The 23,168-nt window shown below is 51.5% G+C and overlaps 5 protein-coding genes across 5 annotated transcripts; 4 read left to right on the forward strand and 1 right to left on the reverse strand.

The window, feature by feature from the left end:
* Positions 1 to 1,454: 1,454 nt before the first annotated feature.
* On the forward strand, positions 1,455 to 3,164 carry MAA_01969 (uncharacterized protein; the record flags this gene model as incomplete). The annotated part of the gene is made up of 1 exon (XM_007819967.1): positions 1,455 to 3,164. The coding sequence occupies one exon, from the start codon at positions 1,455 to 1,457 to the stop codon at positions 3,162 to 3,164; it is 1,710 nt and encodes a 569-aa protein (XP_007818158.1).
* Positions 3,165 to 4,909: 1,745 nt separating this feature from the next.
* MAA_01968 (uncharacterized protein) lies at positions 4,910 to 10,943 on the forward strand (the record flags this gene model as incomplete). Its single annotated transcript, XM_007819966.1, has 3 exons — positions 4,910 to 5,373; positions 5,483 to 10,823; positions 10,881 to 10,943. 3 exons carry the CDS (start codon positions 4,910 to 4,912, stop codon positions 10,941 to 10,943), a joined length of 5,868 nt encoding a protein of 1,955 aa, XP_007818157.1.
* Positions 10,944 to 14,473: 3,530 nt separating this feature from the next.
* Positions 14,474 to 15,800, reverse strand: MAA_01967 (uncharacterized protein; the record flags this gene model as incomplete). Its single annotated transcript, XM_007819965.1, has 4 exons — positions 14,474 to 15,079; positions 15,144 to 15,371; positions 15,451 to 15,555; positions 15,621 to 15,800. 4 exons carry the CDS (start codon positions 15,798 to 15,800, stop codon positions 14,474 to 14,476), a joined length of 1,119 nt encoding a protein of 372 aa, XP_007818156.1.
* Positions 15,801 to 16,375: 575 nt separating this feature from the next.
* Positions 16,376 to 18,344, forward strand: MAA_01966 (Amino acid/polyamine transporter I; the record flags this gene model as incomplete). The annotated part of the gene is made up of 5 exons (XM_007819964.1): positions 16,376 to 16,582; positions 16,645 to 16,715; positions 16,768 to 16,964; positions 17,030 to 17,410; positions 17,485 to 18,344. 5 exons carry the CDS (start codon positions 16,376 to 16,378, stop codon positions 18,342 to 18,344), a joined length of 1,716 nt encoding a protein of 571 aa, XP_007818155.1.
* Positions 18,345 to 19,157: 813 nt separating this feature from the next.
* On the forward strand, positions 19,158 to 20,975 carry MAA_01965 (cation efflux family protein; the record flags this gene model as incomplete). The annotated part of the gene is made up of 6 exons (XM_007819963.2): positions 19,158 to 19,259; positions 19,372 to 19,749; positions 19,822 to 19,926; positions 19,999 to 20,195; positions 20,331 to 20,607; positions 20,709 to 20,975. 6 exons carry the CDS (start codon positions 19,158 to 19,160, stop codon positions 20,973 to 20,975), a joined length of 1,326 nt encoding a protein of 441 aa, XP_007818154.2.
* Between the last annotated feature and the right edge of the window lie 2,193 nt (positions 20,976 to 23,168).

Consider the following 23,168-nt stretch of genomic DNA (forward strand, 5'->3'; position numbering starts at 1 on the left):
TCGAGGCGGGCCAGCAGGGCAGGGGGCGGACTTTCCCTGTGGCACCAGCTTGACACGTTTGTTGTGAAAGGTCCCACAGTGCGCGCTTGCCAAAGCCTACGAGCAAGCACGCAGCTTGGCAGTTCCAGGTTGGCAAGAGCTCTCAATCCTCAATCTCAATTGCAGTCACAAGACAAGTCTTCAGGGGGGACTCAAGTACCCCGTACTCCGTAATTCCCGGCGGTCTTCCCATCTCGAGGCCCCTGCACAGTAGGCTCCGCAAAAAGCGGGAAGTCCCCTTTTCCGAATATCTACTCCGTACTCCGTACTCGTACTACTACTCAAATATCTCCATGTCCATGTTCTGATTCTCGGGCTCCGCGAGCAAGGCCATTCTCGACCCACGAAATCACTCTGTCGCAAAAGTCGTGTGGTTTGCGCATCATACCGCGTACGGAGTAGGGCCGTGCCGAACTGAATCATTTAGCTGTCATCATCGCACTCGCTTACTGCCTCAGACCGTAAGCTGACCAGACGTCGACTTTCCAATTTTCCAGCCAGCTGGGCCCATCTCTCGTGGCTCAGTACCCGCCGCCACCACCACCACCACCACCGTCTCTCACCACATCCCTTTCGCCCCCCTGTCGCGTGCGCCGGCAAGCTCGGGAAGAGGGGCATCGTCGAGCATCATGCATTATCGGGTCCCAGAGCCAGAATAAGAATTCTATGTCGCCCCGGCACATCGCTGTCCCATGCACGCTGCCGCAGGACGACGGCGACGCTGCCGAACACCTTCGTTCTGATAGAAGCACACTTGACACGGCACTCGTCCGTTTCGCATCCCTCCTTGCCGGGGAGGTCAAAGGGACTTGCCGCTTCGCACGGAGTATTACTAGTACAAAGGACTATTCGCATGTGTGACAGCCTCCCTTGCTGACTGCGTGTACGACCCTCGATTTGCTGTCACCTTGTCTACGGAGTTCGGTCTGGATCCTTACCACCCACGCCGCCTTCCAATGTTGCTCATCTTGACTGACATGCGAGCCTTATCGACACCTGAATCCAACTCTCCTTCTGCTTCTACGCCACGGCATCTCTAGTAACTAGATCCGCCCCTTCAGCGGCTCACCGAAACGCCTCTTTTAGCCCTGGATGCATCGTGGCTGGCCCCTTTGCAGTGTCCGAGATTATCTTCCATAACCCGATTCATCGCCTGGGCAGCTTCCCGTCGGCCCTGCAATTCAATCGCAAGCCCGAGCCTTTCCTTCTGTCTATTCTACTTCCATCTGCAGTCGGTCATTACTGCATCACGACGCTCCGTGGGTACCGAATAACACGACTGATTCCCTCCACCCTCACCTACTTCTTCACTCGACGCGACGAACCATCTAGTCACCAGCAACATATCACGAATTCCCATGGCGCCAGTCGCTTTCCGTTAGTTGTGATCAGGAATCAGAATACATTGCAACACCATGTTTCTCCACTCTGGAGCTAGTTTACACGGTCACGAATATTCGATTAAGAGGTCGACGTCTGCGCCAGTACAGCCACCCCGAAGACTGCCAATACTGAAGTCGACCCTCCGACCGCTCGTCTCTCCTTCTGAATCGAGCGAGACGGGCTACTTTGCCTCACCCTACTCTGAAGGCCTACACGCCCCGCTCAGAGCATCGACCGACGAGGCCAACCAACGCCCATCTTTATTATCGCAACAGCGTGCGGCTTCCAATAGCTACACTCGGAAAGACCTTGCTGTAAGATTCCGTGAGCCCGGAATGGACCATATATATACGCCGTCTGCTAGCGAGGATGAAGAATCCATAGCTGGGCCAGAGCCTCTGGACGGTCTCTCCGACTCCCCAGCACGCCGTAAGAAGCGCAGACGATTACTTCGCAAATCGACCAGGTATGCTCTCGCCCAACCAGCACCGCAGCTCCGTACCAAGCAGAGACGACTTCTGCAGATCCGGCCTCGATTACTGTTACAACTCCAAGAAATTGGCGACAGAAGAGCCATTCCTGCCTTTGACCTGATTCCATCTCAACTAGTGGCAGGAACCTTGATAATTCCTAAATTGTCCAAAACATTTCCTCGTATGTTTCACGCAAATGCTGAGCTAAGCCAGAATGATGTTCTGTTAGTTCGTAGCGAAGATTACGCTTCAACATCAGGAATGGCACCAGAAAGATCCGACGATGACAGACGGAGTCTACATGGCAGAGATATTTACGCTGTCATTAGTGCTCTGCCAGAAGATTGCGAGAACTCAGCGGAGATTGTTCTTGAGGACGGGGTCCCGTGGTATGCTTCACCTATGGCGAATGGCTCATATGAATTCACAAGAACAGATGACGGCGGTGAAATAACCACTGCACGCTGGGTTAGACGGTTTAATGGCTCTACCCGCAATAGTATTGGTTCATTCGAACCGTCGTCTTCAGCGCGATCTAGCGTCCACGATTCCTTGCCTGACTCTAGATGGACGTTCAGCATCATTGACCCTTCTTCGAGGAGGCATCCCATAATGGGTAGCTTGACATCAGAGACGGTCGAGGTGTATGATCATTACACAACTTTGTCAACTTCCAGTGGTCGGTTTCCGCCGACCCGTTCATTCGTGCCGGAAGCGGAAGGTGTCGACCGGAGCCCGTCTCCTGCAGGTCTCAATCCAGAATCGAGAGCGACACTTGAAGTGCTTCCGGAGCAAAAGGCGCTGATGATCGCTACTGCGAGTTGGATTCGACTTCATCAACAAGGTTGGCCCGCCTCTGCGAATCCCAAGTTTGCGAGATCGATCCCATCTCATTGCCGGTCGGCAAGCGCAAACATGTGTTCTACATCACGACGACGAACTTTTCCATCTTACGATGGAGACAGTTCTCGTGCGACGAGCCCAATCAATCTATCGCAGCCGCCAGACAGCCTACATGACCCATCGTTGTCAAAACATCCACATGGAAAATCGATGCCAGCGAGAGCAATGTCTACTGGAAGAGCCTTCATGAAACGAAGGAGTGACCGGATGGAGGGCTTGGCAACAGTATATAGTCAAGAGCCGCCAAGGCCGGTATACGACGCAGAGAAACTAGACACGCAGCAGGAAGAAAAGGTTGGTTGTCTGAGCAGAATTCGCCAGTGGACACACAAATTGTTCCACAGGAGGCGAGACTCGATAAGATGAAGAGGACATACTACGAATCATGTGGACGATAGGAAGACCGGAGCTGCTATTGTACGGTCAAGCTCCTTGTACACATTCATGCATAGCATCTTAGCATTATTGCATACCCAGCTACCTCGGTGGCTTACTCTGTAACATACATAAGCATAACGAACCTCCTGTTTTTGATCCAATAAAAGATATCAGACCTAATGGAACGTATTCTTGAGTACTCAAGTAACTAGGTACCTGCCGGTGGTAGAAGCACTGTACGTGCCCAGTAATTGTCAATGGATAGGGATTTCATCACCCGTGCTTTCCACACTCAAATCCCTCGTTGGGCACTACTCAAGTTCAATGTTGGTTGGTCCGGATGCTCGAGTGCATGTGCCTTTGCCTTTCTTCTTGTTGGCCGGAGAGGTAGTCCACCAAGATGGAGTCTTGGTTCAAGTTTGCAAGCCAAATGCAACTGCAATGCCAACTGCCACAAATAATGGGTCTCGTACGAGCGGTTCAGCGATCCGATAAGTCTGTAGGCCGTGCATGTGGCCGCAGCCCTCACGTAGGAGTGGAGCATTTGCAAACTCTCCGAGCATCTTGGAGGCAGCCACACGCACACGACGCCCGGGGAGGGGCTAAGGTGACAAAACCGGGGCAGTTATTCGATCTTTAGCACGCGGATAGTTGGAGATTGTACATTTGCGTTCAACTTGGTGTTCTGGTCGCATGTGCATGGTGATTGAAGAAGGGCTCGCCGCTCTTCCAAGAACCGGCCACGCCCGCAGGCTGCCACGAGCTGATGTGGACCCTCCTCTGCCGTCTCGTGAGGACTGCCGATTCACCCAGGCTTGGGTAGAAACGGGGTCTCGGATATATTGCATTCGATGTTCAGGTGTTGTTCAGACGATGTACTATGCTCGGTGGCCGCCCAGTTTTACAGAAGCCAACAGACATGGGGTCGATATTCGTTAGCAGGCAGCCGTCCTTGTGCGTTGCCTCGCCGCCTACGGGGTAGTTTGATTCTTTCCTCTGCTGGCCATGAATCTCTTTGGCCAACCATAAGCTACAGAGGTTCGAGGATAGTTGCATCGGCCACCTACCTTGGAGTCTCCTGGCACGAATTATTCATAGAACTTGAGAGACAGCTGGAGAATCCGGTATCCACCGCATCGTTGGGTTTCTGGCGGTTACAAATATGTTTGCTCTGCTGCTGCTGTTCTGCGGTGTTTGCTGGTTTGCTCCTTCCTCAGAACGCACAGGCCAGTCTCAGTACATTCTGCGGGAGTACCCACAAGGTCTGGTGATCAACACCCTGATAACATCCATCCAGCCAGTCAACCAGTCAATAGTACATGTAAAAGAGGTACGCAGTACGACTTGGCAAGCACCAACCTCGAGCTGGCCTTGCTGCTGCCGCCCACTTGGCCCTCCAACTTGGAAGCAGCACGTCCGCCCAGGTTGCTCTGCCCCAACCCAGTCAGATCGGTTCCTGCCCACTAGGTCAACTAGGCAGCTCACCGTAATCGTGGACCGTCGACGCCCGATAACTAGGTTGCGATCTATTCCGTAACCCCATCGCAATAATTGTCGCCGTTCCATGAGCTGTGGCGGGCGAGAAGCATCCTTTTATCCTTCATTCTTCTCAGCACTATTACCACTCCTCCGCAGCATCTACTCCTGACAGACCCTCCGTCCAGTCTGTATCTTGAGCCCTTCGGGTTCTCGTTTGCGCGACGCACCCAGAGGAACAGCGGGCGAAATACATGATGGATGAGAATATCGGGCTGCACCATGAGGGCTCATTGGCAGCCTTGCCCGCCTCATCCGCTGCTCATCTCCTGAGCAATTTTCATCCCTACGAACCCATCTCCCGGGCCACGTCGCCAGGCATCCCTTACCCCAAGGCTGACGAAGACGACAAGAAGCGTTACCGACCCCGGACGTTTGCCTACTTTCAACAACTTCCATTCGACGTCGAAGAGGAACAACAACGCGATGCGGCGCTACAGGGAATTCTGAAACAGCTGTACATTGCCATCAAGGCGGAGGACTTCTCTCCCGGTGCCTTGCATTGGACCAGAGAGCTACAAGCATGGCTTGCCCTCAAGTTCGAGATGACGAGGGAACTTCGAGCCAAGCTCGCCAGGCTCTATTACTCTCTGGCGCTGGCGCCGGGTTTGGATTCAAATACTGCAGATCGCTTTCTGCGCATGGTTCTCACATTAATCAGGTAGGTACTAATGCATTTGACGGCAGTTCCATGGCAACCAGATAGTTTACCCTACCCAGCCTGCGTTACACGAGTTTGATGCTGACACCGAATTTTTCTATCGCAACAGGAAGAATCATTATCTCAAACCAGGTGAAGACCTAACGTTCGATTGGAGACCGATATGGCACGAGGTCAAGGGCATCGTTTTGCCCTCCGAAGGCCCCTCGCTTCAAAGCGGGCGACGACGACCTGCGAAACAACTGTTGAAGCTGTGTACTCACGCTCACACCTATTTCGACCCAAGGGATCGGCCGGCCATGCTCGAAGAATTTCTGCCTTTTTTCAGCATAAACGATATGCCCAATGCATTCATCGTCTTTGGCCTTATAAACACATTCCTTCCTAGCCACCCTGCGCCCGAGAAGGACGTTGCTGCCCAACCACAGGAGTTTCTTCCGACCATCTTCCACCTTTGGTCCATCATGAGTCGATCGAAAGTCGCCGATATATGCTTGATCGATCTATTTTCTCGACTCGCGCGCGATCATGTTCACTGTGGCCACGTGCCATTCGGGGCGCATGGCATCTTCACCAAAGCCCAGTCTGACCTCATCTTCACCTCTATTTTGCGCCTCACGCAAATTCCCGTTGGGCAGGCCAACTCCCCTTACACAGCCCTCGATTATTTGGCAGGCGCAGGGGCTTATCTGGAGAAGGATTCGAAAAAGCATCCCGTGCCTTACATGATGGCCCGACTGATTGTCAGCTCTCTGTCGCCAAGGTGTATGGACCAGGACGACTCGATCATGGCAAGCTTGGAAGGCTTGATGGAATCAATTGATACGTTTTTCCATCCTTCTAACCAAGGCTCGTGGACCAACATGTTGGGCCAACTCACTCTGTACCTCACTGATGCATTCGTGTCGCGGTGGAATCGTGAGCAGAGCGGCGAGTTAGAGCTTCCCAAAGAGCGAAGGATAAGCCCTGCATTGAAGAAGCGGTTTGTTGGCTCGCTGAAGGAGGTCACATTTATGGGACTCTTCTCCAAGAGCAATAGGGTGTCTAATTGCTATTACAATGCACTCCAGGGCCTGGCTTACCTTGAACCCGACCTGGTTCTTCCGGGTGCGTTGCAGCGTTTTTACCCCAGTCTCCAAGGGCTAGTCGAGGTGCACAGAACTACCTCTAGTCTCAACAGCTTGCAAATGATTGCAAATGTCATGTCTAAGCTCAAAGGCTATAGATGTCACATCACTGCTTTGCTTGCATTGGCCTTGCCGGGTATCGACGCAAACGATCTCAACAAGACGCAATATACCCTCAACTTCATTCAGAGTGTAGCATATAGCATTCCGTTTGTGGAATTGACAAAAGAAGAAACCCATATTCATGATACTACACTAGCAATGCAATGGGTTCAGGCCGAGATGGACAGGATGGAGCGGGATGGCCAAAACGTGCAGATCGATTACCAAAAAGAGCTTAGTGACGAGGATGAAGCCAACATCTTACGATCCTCGACTGCAGGATTTGGAGAATTCATCTTGACTCTTTTGGGCAAAGTCTTTACACTTCTCGAGAATCTTCCAGATGCAAATCAGGTTCGAGGAGGAACCCCAGAGGATAATGTCGTCAATGCATTACCGGCGGCTTTGTCACCGCTTTTCGCATCGCTCTCGCCAGATCTGTTTGATATGGCTCTCGAAAAGATTGCCACCTTTGTGTCTAGCCACGTGGTTCACCAGGCCCGCGATGCCATGGCGTGGATATTGAATGCGCTCTGCAAAGTCAACCCCGAAAAGACGCTCAAGGTCTTCGTCCCCATGTTTGTTATCAACATTCGCAATGAGATTGACCAGAACCATGCCGCGTCTGATCGTACTACTGGTACCGACTACCTCCCACGTGATAGAGCCTTGGTGTGGCATATAAGCATGCTCGCCATGACAGTAGTGCACGTCGGACGGGAGGTACTGAATTACAAGGATGAGCTGCTTGGAATTGCAGTCTACATGCAAGAAAAGTGCCGCGGGCTGCCCACTATTTTGGTCTCCAACTACATTCATCATCTGCTGCTTAATCTAACCAACACATATCCCATTGACCATGCCCTCTATGAGCCTGACGTTATTAAAAGGGGATTGGACATTGATGACTGGGGTAGAACGACATCGCCCGCCGATCTCACCATTCGATGGCATCAACCATCACCGCCAGAGGTCGAATTTGCCGTCGAGCTATTTGCGTCTCAAACGAAATCTGCGACAGAGCAATTGGAGCTTCTCTTCAGCGACAACCCACCTGTTAGTAGGACAGGGAAAAATAAAGAGTGGTCTGATGAAGTTTCCAGGCTGATGCAGCAGATGCGTCTCGTTATTTCTGGCATGTCCACCATGTTTGATCCCAAGCGCGCCTCGGGCAACGGCAATGAAAAGTTGAGCAATGGCAACGATGGGGACGGCGATGTTGAGATGGGCGAAGATGATGAAAGCCTGGCTGAGGGGGCCGAAGATGAGGAGCTGCGACCACAATTTCGTTACAAAGCCGGGTATCTGCTGAAGTCAGATGACCCCGTGTACGGGCGTATTCATGAGCTCCGTGAACAGCTTGGTCACCTGCTTTCTAAGGCTCATTCATTCCTTAGCGAAAACCAGGAGGATGATGTTATCTGCTCCACCGCATTATGCAACGCATATCGGACCTGGATTACTGATGTTGGGATCGAGCGTTCTGCACACCCACTTGAGCGGCATCTTAGGTTGTACAAGGCCGATATTGCTGCCTTTAAGATAAAAGGACTTCGCAAGGTCTATCCGCGCCCTCTGTTGATAAAGAGGGCCGAGGCGTATCAACTATTGCGTATGAAGCACAATGCATCAGCTCGGCACAAGAGCGAACTTGATAGACGCCTGTTATTGGATTTGGCCAAGTCATGTCAGTCATTATACGCTGACGTTCGCCGGGCAGCCCAGACAGCACAAGACTCCTCGCTTAAGGTCCTCATAGGTGGCAAGCCGCTAGTTGTGCCTGTTGTTCTTGAGGGGTTGCGAAAGGCGATTGAGGCCAATGATCACGATCGTATCAAGGGTGGCATGTACACTCTCTTCTTCACGTCACTACTTAGAACTATCGTGCGAGACTGGCGGTTTGCTCCTGATGCAATGTCGCTCTACATTGAGACGGCGGGTATTGACAAGCCATCCATACAAAATCTGGGATCGTCGGCGCTTTACTCTCTCATTGAGTTCGGTAAAGCCAATGAAGGACTCATACTCTTAGATGATGCAATTCTTAATGCCATCCGACCATCTGAGGACACTGATGATGCCGTCGATAACCGCCACAGGGTGATATTGGAGAGAAGAAAGAAGATTGAGACCGCAAAGGCGGCTTTGGGATTGCAGCTCACAAATCGAGCAAAGGGAGCACACTGGAAAATTGCAACCAGATGCGCAATTTTTGCCCTGAACTTGTGCCTTCGCTTTGACGATCTTGCCCCGGCCGAGTTTGTCGAACTGGTGGCCAACGGCACTATTGATCCTCATCCAGGCCTCAGAGGCTATTACCTGAATGCGTTCACGTCTCTGCTAGGTGCTATTGACATGCGAGCCGTGTACGGCCATGATTACGCCAACTATCTCATGGAGAAAGAAATCGGTGACAGGAACAGGATCGATGTGCCCGTTGAAAAGGGAGATGCTGAGTTTACTCGCAACTTCTTGGAAGCTTTCAACAAGCCTGAAGCGGCGGAATACATGGTTGATTCCGACCACCCTGGATGGCTCGTCTGGGGTAGCAAGTTTACCGCATTCCGTGCCCGCCCGCTACCTTTCGATTCTTATGACGAGCTAGAGAGAAATGTCCGCCGTCAAATCGGCAATATTTTAACAAAGGAATGGATGTCACAGTGTTTCGAGTACCTCAAACAAGAGCCACGGGATCAGTCCACTGACAGGTTCCGAATGAGCAATGTCTACCTTTTGATGCATGTTTTCGATCTCACATACTACGGCAGCACAACGGTTACCCTGGATGAAATCAAGCAGCTGGCTGAAGGCGTTTTTGGTGACGGCAGCGACAAGCACCAACACCGAGCAACAGCTGAAATTCTTGGCGCTCTGTTAGCTGGCTCTAGCGATGACCCCGTTGAGATGCGCAACAAGGTTTGGGAATTTGCGGCGCCTATGTTGCTGAAGATTCTAAACGACGGCTTGACCCCGGAGAATCTACAGTACTGGCTTCCCTGCATCCATCTCATTTTGGACTCGAGAGACCCGCGACGATCGCGCGAGATCCTCGACAGCCTTAAGACATTCCGATTAGATATTACGTCCAACGCGGCATTCAAGGATTCATCCAAAGTTCAGTTGCTGGAGTTTGTTTTAGCTGATGGAGGTTGGCATTTCCGCCAAGAAAAGCCCATCCTAGATGACTTCCTTGCGCATATTGATCATCCGTATAAAGCAGTCCGAGAGGCCATGGGCAAAGTGCTTTGCGTCATTTTTCGAACTAGGTACCACGAGTCCTTTGAGAGCGTGCCTAAACTAATTGAGGCCAACAAGAAAGCTTCATCTATTGGTATCCGACCTTATCAGCCCTCTGAGGAATTGACGTCTACGATAAAGGATGTTTTTGACCGCCTGGAGAAGTGGCGCCATGAGAGGGAGCCTGGCCAGCAAACACAATCGTCATACACTTCGGGGTCCAAAACAGTGCTTACCTGGCTGGATTGCACCCTGTCATCCAATGAGTGTACCATGCTTGTGCCATTCTTCGCCACTCCTTTCATGGAGCAGTTGCTTCATATGATGGATGTCAAGGAAGACCCCGAGCTGATGAGGATCGCATATCATGTATACAGGCATTTGCCCAACATTCCATTCAGGGAGGGCGAAGATGCCAAATTTATTAATGCGCTCATAAAAATTGGCAGATCCGCAACAAGTTGGCATCAGCGTCTCCGGGCGTTGGTGAACATGCAAGTGGTCTATTTCAGGCGCATTTTTCTTACGGCTGCATCTGAAAGAGATGCGCTTTTCACCGCAGTGTCGGATATGTTGAGCGATCCCCAGCTCGAAGTCCGGGGGTGTGCATCCACGACATTGGCAGGAATGATTCGTTGCTCGCCTCGCCATATCAGAGACCCGATGATTGCACGACTTGAGAGGCGATTCAAAGATGAACTGCAGCAAAACCCGATGCCCAAACGGAAAACCCATTTACCAGGTACCGAAACACCGGTAGATATTCACAGGCAGATTAATCGGCGCCACGCAGCAGTTTTGGGTCTGGGTGCGCTTATCGAGGCATTCCCTTACGCTACACCACCACCAGAGTGGATGCCAGAGGTATTGGCCACGCTGGCACGCAAAGCTGCGGGTGATCCCGGCGTGGTTGGTAAAGCTACGAAGGGTATTTTGAGTGAATTCAAGAAGACAAGACAGGACAGCTGGAGCGTTGATCAAAAAGTAGGTCGTCGAGGGTGTCTTTGAAATTTGACGTCGATTACTGACAGTGTTGAATAGTACTTTACCCCGGAACAGTTGGAGGACCTGGAGGGTGTTCTTTGGAAGAGCTACTTTGCCTAAGACAACGAATGACAGGATGGTAGAATATAGTAATGCCTCTAGGCACACCAAACACAGGAAATGATGATGTATTGCGCCTTGGGGTGAGTGTTTTTATTCAAACAAAAAGAAAAAGCAGAATGCTATCATGCATGTTATGGGATACGTTGTGGGAGGAGTCGGCTACGCCTCGCATTGCATGGCAAAGCTATGCCCAAAACAGAACATATGGTCGAGCATGAATAGAACGTTAATGATTGGGAGGCGAGGAGCTCGGAATCGTCATGGGAAAGTGATGGTGACTGTCTTTGACACGTTGAGCAGTTTGGGGGAGGTATAATTGCATTCAATCAAGTGATTATTATTACACTGCAGTGGCCGCCTTTGCCATAATCGTCACTCCACAACACGGCTGCATCCATCCATCCATCTCATCTTGACATGAGAAAAACACATGAAATCCAAAATACAACAAAACGGCTTGGCATCAGAGAGAGCGCATACTTGGTGCTGTCTTCCAGCTACGAGCGCACATGACCAAAACACTTTGACGCTACTGTGACACCGTTGACCGTGGCTGGGTGCTTGCAAATTCCACCGAAGCATTCTCCCTCGGCAATCGTACGGCTTGTCAGGCTTGTCAGCTCTCGAGAAGCGTGTCGAGTTGGAGGTCTGTCGCGGCAACGCATCGACTTGAGCTTTCTTTCCTGTTCCAACGGTGCCCCCCCGTTTAGGCTTGCCCGCCATGGACGCTGCTGCACGACAGCGTGTTTCTGTCAATGTTTAAGCTCGTGGTGGCCAGCGATTAGACTGGCCTGGGTTCTCGTTGGGATAAGTCGAGATGGCTTCCGCGGGCGCGGGCGCGGGCGCGGGGAGGGCAGCTGCAAGGCCAGCTAGTGCCGCAATGACGGTGGCGTAGAACTTCATGGCGTGTCTTTTTAATAGGATATATTTTGTGGTGATTAACGAGATTGCGATGCGTGGTTTTTGGTAAACCGGGGTATGCTACTTCGTATATAGTGAGAAATCGTGGGGGATGAAAAAGGGGGGCCGTTTGGCAGGTGGAGGGAAGTGCTAGATGAGCAGATCGGAGAGGGGGCGTCAAGAGGTGAATCAGATCATACAGAGGCTGGTCGCTCCATGTCTTATATATCCTTGGGGCTGGCGATGAGGGCTCTGGGCTAGGAGATGCTCATTTCGCGGATTGATCCTGGATGTCTCACTTTGGAGGCAGCGCACTCGCTGGCTGCGTGGCCGCGTCCCACGGGCCCTCGATCTGGACCGTTCGCGTGTGGGGGGGAGAGGCGGGATGCTAATTAGACATTTTGCTTTTTTTTACTACTTGTGCTATTTTAACTCGGGCTATTGGTGTTCTATATTTACTTCAAGGGCCGATTGTGAGATCAAGGGTCGTGTGATTCGCGTTGGGCGAGGGGGGGACCACTACGGAGTACTATGTACTAGTAGTATTGTACGTACGTCGCGTGTTTGCTCGCGTGTTTGCTTCGGTATTATAGGCACCTTTCTGCTGAGATGACGAAAAGCAAGCATCTCATGATATAAATTGGGGCCTTTTTTTTTTTTTTTTTTTGTGAAATGCGCAAATACTCACTCGTCTGGCAAGTGGGCAGTAATTGTGCAAACACTCGGATTCCACAGCCAGCGAACAATGCCCATACGACTTCGTATCCCTTGACTTGTACAATCCTCGAGCCCCGAATGGTCTGTCCAGCTACCCTTGCTGATCATGTGGTTGACAGCACCAACAAGGGATGTTTGGTGTCGACCTTGTCGCTCGTCTTGAACGTACAATGTGTCTTGGGCATTCCGCCACGCCGCTTCAACGCAGCAATCCCCCCCCCCTGAGCCAACGGGCCGAGCATGTTTGCTGTACCAGTCGAAGACGTCTGCCACACCGTCAATAGTGACTCGCTTTGATCGCTCGGGGAACATGGCTGCGGGTGTTTGGCCGAGAAGAGGACCGTAGCTGGAGCCCCAGTCGTAGTACATACATGATTTTGTTGGCCGATGAGCATTAGGATCTTGTTCATGCCGTCTGCTTTTTGGGGAGGTATTGGTGCCACAGTGTTCCCCATGTCATGTGCTCTTCCAAGGTGTTTGCAGAGGCCCTTGGGATGGTGAGGATGATGGTGGAGGATGCTTGTGGTTGTGGCAGGCAAGTTGTTTCCGCGGCCTGTGGAACCAATAGACGTCAAGCCCTATACACGCAATCATGTGCCATTTTTAAGTCGGCTTCCAGACACTTTCTGATGAGGAGGATGGGGTCGATGCAGGAGGTGGCAAGCAACCCAGGCCATGACAGGTTGCTTGTGCTGAGCTTATTCTGTGACAATTGATTGATTACTCCGCAGCGCAATTGGCTGTACGAAGTATGGGGATCGCGAATCTGCCTCCCGCCGCGCCAAGACTAAAAGGGACATTCAAGTCTTGGCATTCTCGATGACGATGGCGGCCGGTGCTGGTCCCTGGAGGACATGGAATAGCATGGGCGGGTATGCCTCTAAAAAAAGAAAAGAAAAGGAAAGGAAAAAAAGAAGCATGAGCATCTTACCAAGATGGATAAATCTTTTGACTATTCCCCGAAAACATGATTGTTTCCTATCCAAGTAATGCGTTGACTCAAGTACCGCGTTTACTCCATACTGGTTTCGTTGATGAATACATCAGTCCGCCGTTGGGCAAGCCATGGACCGTTCAGGCAATCCGGGGTAGATGGGCCATGTATACTTGTAGTACTAGTAGTAGTAGTACTACGGCATTCCTAACCAAACGGGCTCTGGTTTGTTTCTCTTTAGCTTCCCGGTGGAGATTCAGCCTCATACTACGTAGTAGCACTACCGTATATACGCATGCAAGTCCGGCCCGTTCCTGCGGCCGTTTGCCAAGAACAAGGCTGATCCGAACGGCTGCTCGCAGTGTTTTATGTACCCCGGATATACACATGCATGCATCTCGACCCTGTCGCCAGATCTCACGGACCATGTATCACTGGGATTATACGATACTCCCTTGAGAAACAGGCTCCCTGGTGCCGTTTCCATCCTCTCGAAATATTAAAGTTGCTTTACTATAGGATGGGCTAGACGTGTTTGCACAATCCAGACTACTATTGCGAATGCTCCCGTCTTGGATGTGCGCTTGGACACTTCTTCAACCGTGTGGAACGAGGCAGTCACAGCGACTGCTTGACCATGACTCCAAAGCTTTGTGAATGCAAGGCTTTCTTTGTCCTCGGAGGCACGTCTTTTTGGTCGAATAGCTCACGTATTTCGCGAGTGGGACTGAGGATAGCAACCGGGCCACGCAACGAGACGAAAATCACGAAATAAGCAAGATGATATGGAAAGCAAGCATCAAGTGGACTCTCGAAATCCGTCGTGTGGATTGACCTTTTGTTTCTTCTTCACAATTAGAATTAATCGTTTGCTAAGCTCTCCGATGCGTAGCAAAGGGCCACGGATGTTCACCAGATATGTATAACACTCGGAGCCCTCTTGGTAGTCGCTTCACTACATCTCCCCATAGTCGCATTAGTCTCTTCGCTCCCTCGATTCATAGTGTACTTCCCACTCTCTCCTCGTCCAGATGGCCTTGTCGCTGCCCGAGCTGTCAATACTCATGTCCTCGGCCCCGTGATCCGACGACCTGGCCGCGACGGCCGTGACAATCTCGGCCGTGGGATCCGGCCGCAGCCTTGCTCGGGCCTTGCCGACACGTCCGTCCTCGCGCGCAGAGACCAGACTCTGCATCACATACGAGCCTCCCTGGGATCGGCTGCCGCTCCCGTTTTCAGTAGAGATCTTTGTGGTCGCGCCGAGGCCGCTGTCGAATGCCTGTAGGAACTGCCGGAAGCAGGGAAAGGTGGCCGCCATGATGGAGAAGTGCATCACGACTTGGGTTGCAATGGTGATTTCCGTCGAGTTGAATGTTGCGTCGGATCCGTACATGGAAACACGGACGAAATGCAGCCGGAACGCGATGGGGATGATGACCAGGAGCTGGGCTGAAAAGGCGCACACAACCATGACTTTGGTCTTTAGTTTCATGGACAGGCCCCAGACCAGGGCGACAGCCAACGCGCTTATCGCAAATTCAAGAAAGGTGCTAAAGGTCTCGACAACGACCCATCGGGTGACCTGTTCTCCGTGTCAGCTTGAAGAGCAAGAGCAAGATGGGTTGGCCGGGGCGGGCTCGTCGTACGAGGGTTGGGCATTGGCTGGCAATGTGCACGTTCCAAGGTTCGGGGAGGCTGCATTGGAAAGCCATGAGAAACAGTGAAACCACAGCCCATAGTATCGCGAAGAGCGTGATGCCGTACGTTGTGAGGAGATGGCGTCTGTCCTGGCCGAGCCGTGCGATGAGGAGAAACATGGCGCATTTCGAGCCGCAAATCGCCACAATGTACACCAAGTTGGAGGCATAGTTGAGCTTTCGTTGTACGGTTGTTAGCCTTTTTTTCTTTTTTTTGTTCTTTCCCTTATTGAAAAGAACCGAAGCACCTCCTCACCTTCAAGGCTCTGTCAACTTCATCCGCCACCAACAGACTTTCCTGCTTCCCCAGGCCGTTTCTGACAGCAAGCAGAGTAATGGCGGTTTGAACAAGACCGAAAACCTACAAAATAGCCCCTGGTGTTTAGAATTGAGTCATTCATACATCGGGCAACAACGGGCACCTACTGTTGCAAAGGACGCTGCGCTGTCGTCTATCCCAAAGGGCCCGTTGACACTCAACCTGATGTACAACCTGATGAGGTACACCATGACGGTCCAGGTGGCGCCCACGACGGCCGTGATGACAATGAGACCGGCATGGTCGGTCGTCGTAACCGCCAAGTTACTTGGCGTCGGTGAGCTCATGGCCGCCACTCAGCAAAGCCAGTTTTCTGCTTTCGTCGGTGCTGGATTGTTGGGCCAATAAACCGAGCATCATTTCAACGGCCGCCGGCAGGGAGGATCTCGGTGGTATTTGTGGGAAAGAACAGGATTTTCCCAGACAAAGGGGAAATACAGCATGATTGGCATTAATAACTTGTTCCAAGGTCTCCTCATGGTGGAGACTTAACGTCGGCCAAGTTATCATTCTCTTACGACACCGCCCAATTCGGAGAAACTCCGTCGCTGGTTCCTTGGCCGAGCGACTCGAGACTTTGGTCAAGCTCTTCGCAGACGAACAAGATAACGTTATTTGGCCGTCTTTATTCGGCGGCGGGGAGCAGCCAGGGGCCAAGGTTGTAATGCTTCTGGGGCCATGGAACTCGAACCTTGTCGAGGCCCCGTCCTGGGAACCACTTTCTGCAGTTCTGGACCAGACATGTTTTGCTATATTACACTTGCGGTATGCCCTTCTCGCCTGTGGAAGGGACCTCCGGATTCTGGAAGTCTCGCAACTGCCAGCGCAGCCGCTTCGTAATACGTCAATACTACTCACCGGGATGGAGACACCGACACCACACATCGGCTCGAGGGATGCCAGTTTTGGCGACGCAGGAGACAAGCAGCCTCCTTACTTTGCGTCTGAGATGGCTGCCCAAGACGGTGCGGCCCATGGTGATGATGGCTTGCAGGACAGCCTTGACGCTGGTGTAAGCGCAAATGATCGCAGAGATATGCAGCGGATGGGCAAGACGCAGCAGTTTCGGGTGAGCAGTATTGCCTCTGGAATTTTGTACAACACGCCACGAATCTAATGAGTCTTGCACAGAGAAACTTTCGAATGGTGTCGACCATCGGCTTTACCATTTGTGTCACGGGCACTTGGATCATCTTGTTAACGTGAGCTGGAAGCTCCGTTTCCGGGGGATGCGGCATTGCTGACGAGACGCAGGTCAAACACGCAGGGCCTCATAGCCGGAGGCATGTCGGGCCTCTTTTGGTCTTTGTGTTGGTCTCATGCTGGCCAGTTCTTCATTGTCCTTTCTCTCGCCGAGCTGGCGTCCATGGCTCCCACCGCCGGCGGCCAGTACCACTGGGTATCGGAATTCGCTCCTCGGCAACACCAGAAGCTTCTCAGCTACTTGTCAGGTATGTCTTCTCTATCGTCGGCTGGGTGCATCTCATGCCTTCACCCCGGGCTAAACAGTTGCTAGGATGGCTGTCGACTGTGTCTTGGCAGAGTATCGTTGCGTTGGATGCGTTCCTCATTGGCTCCGTCATTCAAGGACTCATCACCCTCAACGACGACTCGTATTCTCCCACGAGATGGCAGGGGACGTTGTTTGTATTTGCTGCAGTCATTGGCGTGTCGCTCTTCAACGTCTTTGCCGCCAAGCACCTGCCGCTGGCTGAGGGATCCTTTGTCACCCTTTACATCTTCTCCTTCTTTCCCGTCATTGTAACTTTGCTTGTGCTGGCCCCCAAGCAGTCTGCCAGCGACGTCTTTACCAAGTTTACCGACAATGGAGCAGGATGGCCTTCCATTTCGCTGACCGTCATGGTGGGACAGGTGTCGTCCATGTTTGTGGTTCTCGGTATGTTACGTACCGTCGACGACGTTGGCCAGAATACGGCAAATACGCTTGACGGCTTCGCTAACTCGTCGCAGGATCCGACTCGGTAGCGCACATGGCCGAGGAAATTAGGGACGCCAGCGTTGTCGTCCCGAGAAGCATGGTCTGGTCATTCATACTGAACGTGCCCTTCACTTTTGGGCTTCTGATCACGTACTTGTTCTGCATAGGCGACGTCCAGGAAGCTCTGGATTCCAAGACGGGCTTCCCCTTCATCTACGTCTTTCAAAACGCCACGGGGTCTATAGGCGCCACGACCGGTCTTACTATTGTTGTGCTGGTGCTGCTCACCATGATCACCATAAGTTCCCTCGCGTCGACATCTCGGCAAACATTTGCTTTTGCTCGAGACAATGGCCTTCCATTTGCCACATGGCTCGGCGCTGTGCGTTTCCCATTCCCCCGGCGAAGCTGGCTGGCTTCGAATTGCGATTATTTGGCTAACGCGGACCAGGTTCATCCGTCATGGCATGTTCCCGTCAACTCCGTCTTCTTCACCTGCGCCTTCTCAATGGCATTTGCCCTTATCAACATTGGATCAACGGTCGCGTTCAATGCCATGTTGTCGCTGTCAACTGTTGCCCTCATGGCCACGTATGTCGTCTCTGTCGGCTGCGTCACCCTGAAACGAATCCGAGGAGAGCAGCTTCCGCGCTGCCGCTGGAGCCTCGGACGCTATGGACTGCCCATCAACATCGTCGCCTTGTTGTATTCGTGCTGGTCATTTTTCTGGAGCTTCTGGCCAAACAGCTATGACGTCAATGCTGAAAACTTTAACTGGGCATGTGTCCTTTTTGTTGCATTGATGGGTTTGTCCTGCATTCTTTACTATGTCAAAGCGAGGCATGTATACGAAGGGCCGGTTGTCATGGTTGAGGGACATAAAGAGAGTTAAGGGGGTTTATGTATCGCCTCCTGTGTCAAGTCCGTGTCAGGTTTACACCGCATGGGCAACAGGACATTGGCCGTGTTATAGTAATTGCAAAAAACAGTTGCTGGCCCAAGACTCTCATATGCAGGGGAGAGAAAACAAAAAAAAAAAGAGCACCACCTGTTCACTAGACGTAATTTTTGTTTCACCGTTCCCACGGACAGGACCAAAGACCAAGGGTTGCATCGGTTCTCTTCTGAGACAAGCCTCAATATGCGACTCCGAGCCAATCAAGGATTAAGCTTATCACTTGCAGTGTTACATTGTAAACCTAAACCTGGTAATTCAGTCTCATCCCGCCTTGAGCCGTCCGTTCCAACTTTTCAGATCTCGCGCGATCCGCAGGGATCTCGTGGGCTGCCTCCCAAGGAGACGAACCTGTGTCGCATTCGGGTTTAGCAACGACTCTGTTTCGGTAATTACAGCCGCAATGCGCGCGCACTTGCGTTGTTGGAGCCCAAACGCTAATAATTTTTTTGCCATTTTGATTTTGATACGTGGCGGTCTGTTCGTCTCTCTGCCCGAAACGACACTAAATATATACCAACGTGGCTTGCGAGTTACCGTTGAGTGGTTGCGCCAACGGAGGTTGGGTTTTAGATATCGCAATGGTTGTGACGGGCCGAGCAACTCGTGACTCGTAGGTGTTTATGCGCCGAGGAGAATGAATTATAAGCAACCATTGAAGTACTGGTATCTTGTAGTTTAAATACCGGAGTCGACGCCGCTCTTGAGCTTCCAAAGCTACGTACCTCTTACAGCCATTGGCATAACACAATGTCTAATCCCTCGTCAGCTACTCCCGCCGCTAAGCCTGGTGAAGCTCATGATGTCCCTCATCAACCTAGCGACGAGCCCACCACCAATCCTCCCGGCGAAGTGAGCAATGGCCGCAGAGAAGAGCCCGACAAAACTCACCAGCATTACTCAGAAGTGCGAAGGCCCCGACCTTGTTCAGCCAAGCCAAAGCAATGCTGACCTCTCTAACAAGAAAGCGGCTCCAACACCCGATCCCGATCCCCCAGCCATACAAAATGATGACAATGTCGTCTCCGGCGGGGAGACTATAGAGCCTGTCCCGGTTCTGATTGCTTCGGAAACCTTTAGATCGGCTAAATTGGAAGATATTGACAAAGAAGTGGCTTCCCGCTACACCAAAAAAAACAGGAAAAAGATTAAGAGTTTTTATTCCAACCAAAATGAACTGATAGACCAGTACCTTGGTGTGGGAGATGAAGAGCAACTCGCTGCCGAGGAAGAAAGGCGCATGCGACCCAAGATTAGGTTTGCAGTATATGCCTCGTTTTTTGTTAACCTCTGTCTCTTCATCATCCAATTATATGCCGCGATATCGACAGGCTCGCTCTCTGTACGTTCTTCACAAGGGAATTGCTGGGGGGCAAGGCTTCTGAGTCCAAGGCTGACCACGGAATGTACATAGCTCTTTGCCACAGCGGCGGATGCCTTCATGGACCTTGTGTCGTCTTGCGTCATGCTCATCACATCGAAACTTGCGCGGCGGCCGAGCATTTACAAATTCCCTGTTGTGGGTAGCTTGTGCCAAATAGTACAGACGTGCCAGTCTGATGAAGTCTGTTATAATTGACCGGCATTCTAGGGTCGAACCAGAATCGAGCCAATTGGCATTATTGTCTTCTGCGCTCTCATGGCTACGGTGGCCATTCAACTGCTGGTACGGCACGCAGAGTTGTTTCCCCTTCTTCTTTGCATCATTCCGATGGCTAAATCGTCGGCAAGATTGAATCTGCTCGGAGCCTCGCGGGCGGCCACCGCGACGCCAGCCCGTTACAGGTTGTGCCGCTGTCTCTTGTCGGCGTTGCAAGTAGGCGCTTCTTCATCTGTCAACTTGAGATGGAATTGCGAAACTGACTTGCGGGTGCGTGTAGTTTTTATGAAAAGCTCCATGATGGTGTACTGCTTCTTTTATAGACGCTTCCCATCTGTCCATGTCTTCTTCATCGATCACCGCAACGACATTGTTGTCAATATTTTTGGCCTTGTCATGTCCATCGTTGGCGACCGTTTTGTGTGGTACCTCGATCCGATTGGCGCCATTTGTATTGCCATCTTGATCTTATTCTCGTGGGCATACAATGCCTTTGAGCAAATCTGGCTGCTGGCCGGCAAAGGCGCGCCCAAAGAATACATATCGCGACTGATTTATGTGGCGCTGACGCACAGTGGTCACATTCTCAAGGTCGACACAGTAGGTGGCGAGGCCTAAATTTTTTTTCTTTTTTTCTTCTTTTTCTTTTTCTTTCTCACTCTGGCCGCACCGCACACTTGCTGACTGTCATTTTTGAATAGTGTCGAGCCTACCATGCCGGTCAAAAGTACTACGTCGAGGTGGATATCATTATGAGTCAAGACATGCCGCTGAAAATATCCCATGATGTTAGTCAGTCTTTGCAGCGAAAGCTCGAAGGGCTGGCTGATGTTGAAAGAGCGTTTGTGCATGTGGACTATGAGCATGACCACAGCGTCCACGAGGAACATAAGCCTCTGTATGAAGATGCTCAGTTGAAAACCCTGAGAGAGTACTTTTGCTCGTTTATACGAAAGAGGAGGGGATGAAAGAATAGGTATAGGCCATACCTGTAGGTACTTTCGCAAAAGTATCGTGGCGGACTGCTATGCTATTGAGATTGTCGTTATGAGACTGACATATGTCGTTTTGCGCCGACCAAACAAGTATGGCATGAAGTATTCGGGGCCTTTTCCCCTCGGCTCGATGGTGCCATCTTGAGCTGACTCGCTCGTTTTGTTCTACTTTCGCATATGAAGTATGGAAATCCGGATGACCCTCGTGATGCTAATGCTCGATGATACGCGCAGAAAATGTGGACCAAAATATGAAGAATCGCTATTTTCTTGGTCTAGGTTCCAATGATTCAACCTCAGCATGCAGTTGCATATATTGATTGATCGTCTTCTGTCACATTAATGTCGCAACTGCCCGGCAGTCACGGAGGCCGTGGAATTGTATCGATGCCATCCCACTCTGAGCAACGGGCCCAAGCTTGCCTTGTCATGTTACGCTCGGGTTGGTAAACCTAATGTGTATACTTGGTTCCGATGCAGGCACTTCACACACGACGAGCCATCTGGCTCCAAGGTTGAGCGTATGTTGCCCCGCCCTGCGTGGCATGATTCTGCTCACCCAACTGTCAATGTCAAAAACATGTGGCCCAATTGCAATAGGTAGATACGTTTCTGTTTGAGGTGGATTAGCCAGTGTGCTGCCGCGCAAGCCATAGCAAGATGAATATGTGATTTGGCTTACGCCTCTTGATGAATTTCGGTGGTGAGTACATTTGTTCATAATCTTTGCCCATATTATAGGACGGAGGTCTCATCGTATATCTCATTGAATAAAAAAAAAAAAAAGTTGCTCTTTCTGTATATTTTGACCAAGCTTTGTCCATATCGACATTGTTTGAAGATTTTGTACGTGTCTTAGTCCTCGGGGGCGTATTCAACCGTATGCCGCCCTAAATACTTAACATGTACTTGAGAAAATTTATCTATCCGCATTTGCATCTTGTCTGACTTGTGTGCACATGCAGGGAGTCACTGTGACTTAAAGCGGTTGATGTTTTCATGTTGGCTGCGCACTTGTGAAGGGCAGCTACGAGCAATGCCACCGCCATGTCCCGCGGCGAACGAAAGAAGCGGAGACGTACATTGGCATTATCAGGGCGCACCAAAATGTGAAGTGGAAAATCTTGAGCCAGAAATGGAAGAAGAGCCAGTTTTCATTCGCAAATTGAGGAAAGAGATGATCAGCCGTGGTGTCCTAGGGGGAAGGCGGTGAGATATTGCACGTGTTCAAAGTTGGTGGGAGACGGTACGAAGGAGGAAGGAAGGAGCAAACAAATCTCGTGAGCAACGGGGTTGGTTGATGCCGACCCCAGACACAGAATGCAAGCCCGCGAGATCTTGTCTTGGTTTCCTCAACGGCAGACGCTGAACACCAGTGGGAGCGGGGCTTTCCATCCAATGCTCCTAGACGTCTACTCTGAGATGACTTGAACGGTTGGGATGATGACGACCCCCGTACCTGGGCGCGTGGCATGGCGGAGGCAGCCAACCGGAAGTGGTCGGTCGACGGCCACAATCACAACCACACCACAATCACCATCGCTTGCCCCCACCTTCTGAGCTCCCAGGCCAGGGACCCGCCAGCCAAATGACCTCTGCTGCAGCACTGACTAGTACCAGACTCCTTCAGCCCAACAGCCATGCGGTTTTGACATTTGCATCTGAAGGGCAGGCACAGCCCCTTCCGGATCCAGAGCCTCGATTTCCAGTCTTCCAGTTATTCAGCATATCCATTCGACCGTGGTGTGGTCCAACCGTTTGACCCCGTCAAAAAATTTCCCATCCAATTCGCCCATTCCCATCTTGCCTATGCGCCGTATGAGGTTGATGGATGCGAAGTTTGACCACACTCAGCCTTGGCTTCGCTCGACCATCTGCCCATGAACTTCACCATGTCAGCGTGTGAGCCTTTTCTTGCGACAGATTTCCCCTGTGCCCTGGTGCAAGCAGCCTGGTGATTCGGACCAAGGTTCCTGGACAGCTCAGCAACAAAAATCTCAATTTTCAACGGACTCTGCGTTGATTTGGCCGCATCCACTTACACCAGCTCACAGCCTCACTCACACTCCATGACACAGGCCGGTGCCCGAGACCGCCAAGGCAGGCGTGGACTGGTATTACACAGTGACACCGGGCGAATTTTGCAGGTATATATGACCGAAGTGT

This window comes from Metarhizium robertsii (assembly GCF_000187425.2).
Source record: "Metarhizium robertsii ARSEF 23 chromosome Unknown MAA_Scf_1, whole genome shotgun sequence".
Lineage (NCBI taxonomy): Eukaryota > Fungi > Ascomycota > Sordariomycetes > Hypocreales > Clavicipitaceae > Metarhizium > Metarhizium robertsii.